The 10,640-nt window shown below is 44.0% G+C and overlaps 1 protein-coding gene and 1 pseudogene across 1 annotated transcript; one reads left to right on the top strand and one right to left on the bottom strand.

Annotated features, from left to right (window-relative positions):
- The first annotated feature begins 2,031 nt into the window (after positions 1-2,031).
- Positions 2,032-6,925, top strand: LOC134881006 (E3 ubiquitin-protein ligase TRIM39-like; annotated as a pseudogene).
- Positions 6,926-6,964: 39 nt separating this feature from the next.
- On the bottom strand, positions 6,965-9,700 carry faap24 (FA core complex associated protein 24). Its single transcript, XM_063908159.1, has 4 exons — positions 9,456-9,700; positions 8,578-8,720; positions 8,341-8,496; positions 6,965-7,482 (listed from the first exon to the last, which is right to left on the bottom strand). Exons 1-4 carry the CDS (start codon positions 9,556-9,558, stop codon positions 7,231-7,233), a joined length of 654 nt encoding a protein of 217 aa, XP_063764229.1. The 5' UTR covers positions 9,559-9,700; the 3' UTR covers positions 6,965-7,230.
- Positions 9,701-10,640: the final 940 nt, after the last annotated feature.

The following is a 10,640-nucleotide window of genomic DNA, read 5'->3' as shown; positions in this document are numbered from 1 at the left end:
ACATCAAACACTGCTAAATATTACTCTTTAATTCCTGCTTTGGTCGTACTCATTTTACCGTTAACTTCCACTGATTTTATTCAAAGACTGGTAGAAAAACACGATGTTATGGATCTATCAACACACACACACACACACACACACACACACACACACACACACACACACACACACACACACACACACACACACACACACACACACACACACACACACACACAGGTCATTAGACAGTACATTCAATATTACAAAAAAATAATAATGTATGAAATTGGTTTCCATTATTACCTCGTGTGGACCAAGAGTTTGTCCCCTCAGGTTTCTGTTTGCACAATCATGGATCTATTCACACACACACACACACACACACACACACACACACACACACACACACACACACACACACACACACACACACACACACACACACACACACACACACACTCTCTTTTTTGTCTGGAGCCGTATGGATCTATCAACAGTCACACAGTTTGTGGGCCGATGGGGTGACATCAGCTCCACATCCTTGGAGGGTGGGTTTTGTTGGGGGTCGTGGGGGGGGGGGGTTTCTCTACTATTGTCGGGCATACATTGAGCCCTGTTGGCACGCCGGTCGGCAGCTTACCACTGAGGCTGCTGGGAGCCACAAAGGGCCTCGACGGAGGGAGAGTGGAGCCGGGTGAACGTCACTAACAACCGCAGCCTAATCGTGCATCTGCGCCGGGCCGCTTTCTAAAGCTAGACCCCCTTTTTTTTTTACTCCAAAATCCCCCCTCCTCCCCATCGTGCAGCAAGTCTTTTCTTTCTCCCTCAGTTATATTCTGCAGCAGGAGAAAGGACGGGCTTTTGTAGTGGCCCATAGTGTCACACAGACACAAGACCTGAGGCTGCCAGTCGTCAAATGGAAGCTCTCTCTGGGCTTTCACAGCGCTCACTTTGCTCATGTCGACTCGCGGAAAGAGGGGGAAACTCTTATTTTAGCACGTGAAAAGGCTCCAGACGGGGACATGAAGGCCGGCTCTTCACATCAGGCACAATTGACTTTGAAAGCGGAGAGTAGTAGGGAGTTTGCATGGGATGTTGGCATCATGTTTTAATTGAATTTGTCTGTCAGCCGGTCTCAAAGGGGCCCAAACAAGCTTATTATGAAAACACTCTTCTGAGATCCTCTGAAGAAAACCAGGGACAAACATGAGAAGAGAAAAAAGGTCAGGCTCTGACATGCTGCTGAAGCCTTTCAAACACTGTACACAATAAAAGTAAAATAAAGCAAATACAAAAAGACTGAATGGCCGTAAAATATTCTATATTTCTTTATACCAGAAAAAAAAAACCTAGGACTAATCTTCTCCATATTCCAAAAACATATATACCAACTATATATGAAACCGGCTCTACAACATTGACCTGCATAGCTGTTCAACACGTTTTGAGAATGCATGATACTCGGAGTCTTGTGAAAGTGATGGATGCAAATGATTGAAAGATGTGCAGTTCAGTTGTGTGTGAGCAGGTGATATGAACCCTAAACCAGAGGCTGTGGAAAGTAAGTGAGAGCTGAGGACGCCCTCTTGTGGAGCGACTAACCCACTGCAGCCTGGTGCATGCTTTTCTTAAATAACTGTATCACTGCACTTATAATAACATGCATAAAGGGGTGGAATAAACCAGGCTTGTTTACTAAATGTTCAAACTTGAGATTTACAAAGTCATGAATGAAATAAGAGTGATAATACATCATTTTACAGGATTGATACTCAAGTGGTGGAAGATCATTTAGACCTGCTTCTCTCTGATTGATATTAATCTAAATAATATACTGCCCTCTCTTTATCTGCTTTTAGTTTTTTTAAGAGGTGCTTTATTGTAAAACCTCAACATCTCAGTGAGGCCTATTGTTGACCCAGTGACAGAAGTTCTCCATCTTAGCTTTAAACAAAAAGATGGAGAACATGAAGTAAAACTCCTGTTGTTCCAGAGCTGTGTTAGTGTCCTCCCCAGAGAGGTACACCCTCTCACACAGAGCGACACTGAGAGGTGGAGCAACACTGAGACAGCAGAGCTTCAACTTCACAGAAACGAAAGTGAAAGTTTGTCTGAGGGACAGAACAGCTGCACGTCTCCCTGTTTCTCTACAGAAGAACACTCGACTGAATCCTGCAGCTTCTTCTCAACAACACAGCAGAACCTCTGCAAACACTGGTGAGTGCACTCCAGAGACACAACCACTCACTGACATGTGGCAGACCAAGAGCAGACTGACAGCAGTTAGCCCAGGCCAGCTAACAGCTAACAGCTAGCTCTGACTGTCTGTGAGGTCTCTTATTGTAGTGTCGTTAAAGGCACAACATTGACAAAGTATAACTTATTTTACTGTTATACACTTTGGTCAGCAGCTTTGAACTTGTAACACCGAATTCTCAACTTCACAGAGCTGATAATATTTCCTGTTTCAACATCCAGTGTTACCTCAAACCCTCGGCTCTACTCACAGGAAGTTCCTCTCAGGGCAACTGTTTAACAGAGCTCTATTTGTCACAGTCAACTATAATAACTTAGTAATCGTTTTTTAACTTCTATTTGACTAACTTAGGAGCAGCTAATAGCCACACCCCACAGTCCTATAATACAAAGGCTAACAGCCGGAGGCAGCCTTCAGATAACCCCTGAAGAAATGTGTTTTTCCTAAATATTAATACACGCCGCATACCTGCACCAACACAACATCAGTCTTAACACATCTTAAGGAAAGCCAAGTGTGCCACAATGCGCCAGTATTTAAGCGCGCACTCCTGTCTTTCTCTGTTTTTTTCTCCGAGCCTGCTGCTCTGCATTGTAAGCCCGCAGCTCTGCGTTGTGAGCCTGCAGCTCTGCATTGTGAATCTGTTCCTGCAGCTCTGCATTGTGAGCCTGCAGCCCTGCATTGTGAATCTGTTCCTGCAGCTCTGCATTGTGAGCCCGCAGCTCTGCATTGTGAGCCTGCAGCTCTGCATTGTGATCCCGCAGCTCTGCATCGTGAGCCTGCAGCTCTGCATGGTGAGCCTGCAGCTCTGCATTGTGAGCCTGCAGCTCTGCATTGTGAATCTGTTCCTGCAGCTTTGCTTGTGAGCCTGCAGCTCTGCATGGTGAGCCTGCAACTCTGCATCGTGTGCCTGCAGCTCTGCATTCTGTATCTGCAGCTCTGCATTGTGTGCCTGCAGCTCTGCATGGTGAGCTTGCAGCTCTGCATGGTGTGCCTGCAGCTCTGCATCGTGAGCTTGCAGCTTTGCATCGTGTGCCTGCAGCTCTGCATCGTGAGCCTGCAGCTCTGCATCGTGTGCCTGAAGCTCTGCATCGTGTGCCTGCAGCTCTGCATCGTGTGCCTGCAGCTCTGCATCGTGTGCCTGAAGCTCTGCATCGTGTGCCTGAAGCTCTGCATCGTGTGCCCGAAGCTCTGCATTGTGAGCCTGCAGCTCTGCATTGTGAATCTGCAGCTCTGCATCGTGAATCTGCAGCTCTGCATTGTGAATCTGTTCCTGCAGCTCTGCATGGTGAGCCTGCAGCTCTGCATGGTGAGCCTGCAGCTCTGCATCGTGTGCCTGCAGCTCTGCATTGTGAGCCTGCAGCTCTGCATCGTGTGCCTGCAGCTCTGCATCGTGAATCTGTGCCTGCAGCTCTGCATCGTGTTCCTGCAGCTCTGCATTGTGAATCTGTTCCTGCAGCTCTGCATCGTGAGCCTGCAGCTCTGCATTGTGAGTCTGTTCCTGCAGCTCTGCATCGTGAATCTGTTCCTGCAGCTCTGCATTGTGAGCCTGCAGCTCTGCATTGTGAGTCTGTTCCTGCAGCTCTGCATCGTGAATCTGTTCCTGCAGCTCTGCATCGTGAGCCTGCAGCTCTGCATTGTGAGTCTGTTCCTGCAGCTCTGCATCGTGAATCTGTGCCTGCAGCTCTGCATCGTGAATCTGTTCCTGCAGCTCTGCATCGTGAGCCTGCAGCTCTGCATTGTGAATCTGTTCCTGCAGCTCTGCATTGTGAGCCTGCAGCTCTGCATTGTGAGTCTGTTCCTGCAGCTCTGCATCGTGAGCCTGCAGCTCTGCATTGTGAATCTGTTCCTGCAGCTCTGCATTGAGACCCTGCAGCTCTGCATTGTGAATCTGTTCCTGCAGCTCTGCATTGTGAATCTGTTCCTGCAGCTCTGCATTGTGAATCTGTTCCTGCAGCTCTGCATTGTGAGTCTGCAGCTCTGCATTGTGAATCTGTTCCTGCAGCCCTCTGAACCAATAGGAAACAGGCTTACTGAGTTACTATTCTACCTGCACAATTGTTCCTCTGGTGTCGGAATGTCTCACGATGTTTGTGAATTCTTAGAAACTAAACACCACATCATTTCGGGTTAAAATGTGTTGTAACTGCGTTACTGAGAAATGTAACGGGTATTATATTACCCACATTTCAGAAGTAATGCGTTATATTACTGAACATAACTCAATTAGAGTCAAACTACTAGCTTATTGGTTGTGAACAAGACTTGCCTTTAGAATAGGGAACATACTCTAAGTTAGAAATACCTCATGAGTTATTTTGACACAATTAACACGTGTAGTTTCATGTGTTGTTACATAACAACAGACCATATTTGTTTGGTGTTATTTTGGGAGAATGACTATTGTTGTGGTACTACTGCCTTATTAGGCCCATATTGAGCAGAGCATAATAAGACCAAAACTCATGTTCAACAACTTCCTTACTTACAATAAATAAGCACTAATTAGAGGGTTATTGAGGAACAACTCTTAACTAATGGCGTATTACTTGTAGAATATGGTCATGTAGAGTAAGACATTAATACGTTTTATAATCACGAATACAGAGTCAATATACTGCTAATATACATGTTGATTACAACTAGTTGATGGTGAATTGGTGAACCTTAATACAAAGTTACTGTTTGACAAATAATAATAAAAAGACTAACCATGGTTTTGTTATTTCACACTCTCTGTCCTCAGAGTGTAGACATGTCTGCTGCCAGCTGTCTGCTGACTGAAGATCAGTTCCTGTGCTCCATCTGTCTGGATGTGTTCACTGATCCAGTCAGCATACCATGTGGACACAACTTCTGTAAAGCCTGCATCACTCAACACTGGGACACTAAAGTCCCCTATCAGTGTCCCATCTGTAAAGAGGTTTTCAACATAAAGCCTGAGCTGCGCGTAAACACCTTCATCTCTGAGATGGCTGCTCAGTTCAGACAGTCAGCTCAACAGGAAGCCAGCAGCAGCAGCTCAGAGCAACAAGCTGTCCAACCTGGAGAAGTTCTCTGTGACGTCTGCACTGGAACCAGACTGAAGGCCCTGAAGTCCTGCCTGGTGTGTCTGGAGTCCTACTGTGAGACTCACCTGGAGCCTCACCTGACAAGGTCTGGCCTGAAGAAGCATCAGCTGATCGACCCTGTGGAGAACCTGGAAGGCAGGATGTGTGTGAAGCACGATAAACTGCTGGAGCTGTTCTGTAAGACCGACCAGGTGTGTGTCTGCATGCTCTGCACCTATTTAGACCACAAGACCCATGATGTGGTTCCTCTGAAAGAAGATATGAAGGAAAGAAGGCAGAGCTGGGGAAGACAGAGGCTGAAACTCAGCAGATGATCCAGAAGAGACGCCTGAAGATTCAGGAGATGAAACGCTCAGTGGAGCTCAGTAAGGAAGCAGCAGACAGAGAGATAGCAGGTGGTGTTCAGGTCTTCACCGCTCTGAAGGAGTCTGTTGAGAGAAGCCAGGCCGAGCTCATCGTCACCATCAGAGAGAAGCAGAGAGAGACAGAGGAACAGGCTGAAGGCTTCATCAAAGAGCTGGAACAGGAGATCTCTGAGCTGGAGAAGAGAAGCACTGAGGTGGAGCTGCTGTCCCGCTCTGAAGACCAGCTCCACCTCCTCCAAAGCCTCACCTCCCTGAACGCTGCTCCACCCACCAAGGACTGGACAGGAGTCAGGGTCCGTCCACCTTCATATGAGGGGACTGTGGTGAGAGCTGTGACTCAGCTGGAGGAGACGCTCAGTGAACAGATGAAGAAGCTGCTCGCTGAGGTCGAGCTGAAGAGGGTCCAGCAGTATGAGGTGGATGTGACTCTGGATCCTGATACAGCACATCCCAACTCATCCTGTCTGATGATGGAAAACAAGTTAAAGATGGTGATGTGTGGAAGAATCTCCCAGACAATCCAGAGAGATTTGATCGTTGTGTTAATGTCTTAGCAAAGCAGAGTTTCTCTTCAGGTAGATTTTATTTCGAGGTTCAGGTTAAAGGAAAGACTGAGTGGGATTTAGGAGTGGCCAGAGAGTCGATCAACAGGAAGGGAGAGATCACACTGTCTCCTCAGAATGGTTACTGGACGATAGTGTTGAGGAATGGAAATAAGTACACAGCTTTTGCTGATCCTGCAGTCCGTCTCTCTCTGAAGTCTCAGCCTGAGAAGGTGGGGGTGTTTGTGGATCATGAGGAGGGTCTGCTCTCCTTTTATGATGTTGATGCTGCAGCTCTGATCTACTCCTTCACTGGCTGCTGCTTCACTGAGAAACTCTACCCATACTTTAGTCCTTGTCTCAACGATGGTGGTGAAAACTCTGCTCCTCTGATCATCTCTCCTGTCAATCACACCGAGTAGAACAACCATTTAGTTTCATTCATCAAGACTCTCTATCATTTCATGTTAAACAGAGTTTTTGGGGATAGACCTTATTCAATGTTCTCCAGATGTGTTTACTGTGAATGTTTTCGTTGCTACGACAACAGCACACCAATCTCACCAGATATAGAAATGATCTGATGAACACCTCCTGCCTTTGAGACTGTTGCACACTGACGCACATCACTGAAGAGCGGTTTATGAGACAAGAAATACTTGAGTGTAATCTATTCCTCTCTGAATAAACAAAGCTCTGATGAAATGTTGTTATTACCACTAATAATTGAGGCGCCACATGACACACTGATCATATTCATTTATTGTGTGGATGCAAAAGTGCAGAGAAACAAACACAATATTATTTACAGGACAGCAAAGTCACCTTTCAAACTCCACATTTCACCCACGTTAGCTGCATGGGTGGAAAATGGTCAACAGAATACAAATATTATTTTTGATTCAAGTTTGTACTCTGGCAGAAACCCAGCAAAGTGACATTCATTTTAGCAAAAGAGCCAAAAAGTGAATCTGTATCAAAAGAACCGTTAGACCCCAGACTGGGAGACCTCAGGTTCCAGCAGCAGTGGGTTTGTGGAAGAAGCTGTGGATTTGCTGAGCTGCAGCCTGACCCACGATGGGCTCCAGCTCCTGGGGGGCGGCGTTGCAGAGCTGGTGGATGCTGGAGAAGTGCTGCAGCAGCGCCAGAGCCTTGACCCTGCCGACCCCGGGGACACGCTGCACCAGAGCCAGGACCTGCGGGTCCAGCAGCCGAGAGGAGCTCCTCCTCCTGAAGGGGTTCTCTCGACCCTCCCCGTGGACCTGGAGGCGGTCAGAGCAGGTGTGAAAATCAATCTTTTTGCAAATCATTTAATCCACGAAACTACTACGAGAACCTTTTTGATCCGAACAAAAGTGAGTTCTGAGAAAATGTCAGATTTCTCAAAAAATTCAGAAAAATAATTATTTTCTAAACAATAATTATTCAAAACAAGAATCAGAATGAAAAACAAGTCTAAATTTGGAAATAATACAGAATTCTAAATAAAGTCTGAACTCTGAAAAAAAGACAAAAGTCAGATATAAAAAAATCTGAATAAAAAGTGAAAAAATACAAAATTCAGAAAAAAACGTAAAAGTGTTCTTTGATAGAATCATTATTAAATCAATACATTCTAATAACGCGTTAACTTTGACAGCCCTAGTTTGGCTAAATCATTTTTGATCATTGTTGTTTACTTCTGTACATGATTACGTCCGTCAGTAGGGGCTTGGACTGGGAATCGTAGGGTCGCCGGTTCAAGTCCCCGAACAGACTTGAAATATGGAAAGTGGACACCTCCTGGTTCACCTCCTAGGCCCTGCTGTGGTGCCCTTGAGCAAGGCACCGGACACCTCCAATTCCCCCTCCCCATTGCTCCCCGGGCGCTGCCCGATAGCTGCCCACTGCTCCTAGCACTAGGATGGGTTAAATGCAGAGGACTAATTTCACTGTGTGTGCTCTGCTGTGTGCATGTGTGTGACAATAAAGAGCGTGTCATCCTCCCGATTCTATCTATCACATGTTGTGTTTGTGTGGCTATCATGTAAAAGTGTGTTTGACCTGGTGTGTGTGGACTAAAATAGCAGAGGCTGATGCTAGTGCTGATTAGGATCCTATTGAAAGATAATATGACTCACGATCTGACTGATGAGCTGCGAGGCCTCGGTCTGCCCGCTGACCGGCAGCAGAGTCAGCCCGAGGTCGAACACAACAAACTTCTGCACGGCGGAGAAGTACTGCTCACTGAGTCGCGTGTTCTCCACCAACACCAGCTCCTGGAAACTGCTGCTGGTCTGTGAAACAGCAGGGACACAGTTCATATCGGGCGGAACAACACCGACACAAACACTGCTTTGTGTCCTCAGGAAACTCACATTTCTGTAGCGGACCAGCTTCCTCTTGTAGCTGTTCCCAGCTATGATGTCGCACTCTGACACGTACAGGATGCAGCTTCTGTTGGGCAGGTGGAAATCTGCCACACCCAGCTCCTTCTCAAAGAGGATTTTCACTCCTCCACCTACAGCAGAATCAGGGCTGGTTCATCAGAGCTGCAGCAACAGAACAATAATATGGTCTGTCTTCCCCAGATGCAACATCAACGTGATGAACACACGATGCATCAATAAATGCAGTATAATACAATCCTTTAATACTAACTATTCTTAAATGAGACATACATAACGGGTATTTTTACTTTGGGTACTTAAAGTATATTTTGGTTCTCGTACTTTTGTACTCGAGAGCAAATTTAATTGAAGGATTTTTACTTTTAAACTATTCTCACACTGTAGTATTGCAACTTTTACTTCAGCAACATATCTGAGTCCTTCTTCCACCACCACTAAGTAGTAAGTAAAGTTAATGCTAAATCAATCAAATAAAACATCCTTCCATCTTTAATTTGCATTCTGACAAACATTTCATTAAAACCAATAATAATCCAGGATGCCCTTGTAAAACTTGTGGAATTATTGTTATGATTACATTATTTTAGACGTTTTTAATCAACGACATGTGAGCCGAATTGATTAATGGAAGTATTAGACAGAACAAATGTTAATGTCATATTCCACACCTGGTTTTTGTCTGCATTTCACTGAAATAAACATTAAAAAAGCGATATTTCTGAATGGAGTTTGGCACACGTTTATAACTGCTCAGACGTTAGCGTGATGACAATGTTGGAATTGCGCTGTTTTAATGTAATAAGTAGTCAATAAATTCAGGAATAGTAGAATAAAAAAGTACTTACCCTTTAAGCTTTGAATAAGGGACGAAGTTCTCCATTTCTCGCTGGTTATAACATGTCCGTAAGGAGGAACCGCATTCAGCAGAGAAGGAGCTTTGATCTCCATGAAATCACAACTGTTAATATCATATATAGAGAGAGTATTGAAACCGTATCCCTACAGACGGGTTTAGAAAGGCTAACGCTAGCTGGCTGACATGTTTGTTCTGATGCCTCCAAAACAGCCAACTGTCTTCTTCGTCTGCACTCATTGGTGCAGCTGTGCAGCAGGCGCCTCCTTGTCGCCCCCTGCCGGACAATTCTGACTTTTCTTCTTAAGAATTCAGATTTCTTTCTGAGAAGTTTTGGATAGTTCTGACTTTTCCATACATTTTTTTACAATTCTGACTTTCTTTCCAGAATTCTGACATTATTGAGAATCTTGATTATTTTGGGGGGGAGTCGACTTTTTTAATATCTCGATTATTTTTTGAGTATTCTGACCTTTTTGTTTTGTCGCCTCCAAAACATCCAGATCTCTTGTTCGTTAGTTTATTTGTGTAGTTTTGCAGCATTCGTCTCCTTTCCGCCTCCCTGGAGGACAATTCTGGCTTCTAGATTATTAATTTTTTATTCTGAATTTTTCTCAGAATTCTGACTTTTTTGATAATTATATATTTTTTTAACTCTTTTCAGAATTTTGACCTTTTTTTCAGAATGTTTACATTTTTGTTAACAATTCCAAAACAATTCTTGAGAAGCCCGTTTTCTAACTTTCCCTCTGTGGGACTATTCTGATTTTTAGATTATATTTACAATTCTGACTTTTAGATTATATTTACAATTCTGACTTTTAGATTATATTTACAATTCTGACTTTTAGATTATATTTACAATTCTGACTTTTAGATTATTTTTACAATTCTGACTTTTAGATTATATTTACAATTCTGACTTTTAGATTATTTTTACAATTCTGACTTTTTTCCCAGAATTTTGACTTTTGTTTAAAAATCTACTTTTTCTGAATTGTGACTTTCTTTTGGGAAACCTTTTTTAAAGATTTTTTTTTAAATCTATTTTTTGCTGAAATCTTTTTATTAAGAATTTCTAAAAATCTAATTTTCTAAGCTTGTTTTTTAACTAGAAATGCATTTTGTAATATATTAACAAATAGCCCATTTTCAATACAATAACAGAATACAAAAC

Source organism: Eleginops maclovinus, chromosome 2 (genome assembly GCF_036324505.1).
Source record: "Eleginops maclovinus isolate JMC-PN-2008 ecotype Puerto Natales chromosome 2, JC_Emac_rtc_rv5, whole genome shotgun sequence".
NCBI classification, from domain to species: Eukaryota; Metazoa; Chordata; class Actinopteri; order Perciformes; family Eleginopidae; genus Eleginops; species Eleginops maclovinus.
The sequence above is the reverse complement of the archived record's forward strand: the minus strand, read 5'-3'. Positions and strand labels throughout refer to the sequence as shown.

Bases quoted from the DNA above. Each gene is read 5' to 3' on its own strand.
- faap24 (XM_063908159.1), bottom strand. From the start codon at position 9,558: ATGGAGATCAAAGCTCCTTCTCTGCTGAATGCGGTTCCTCCTTACGGA. The intron at 8,497-8,577 runs GTGAGTTTCCTG...GCTGTTTCACAG, and splicing joins AGCTGGTCCGCTACAGAAAT to ACCAGCAGCAGTTTCCAGGA. The intron at 7,483-8,340 runs GTGAGTCATATT...GACCGCCTCCAG, and splicing joins CGCAGCTCATCAGTCAGATC to GTCCACGGGGAGGGTCGAGA.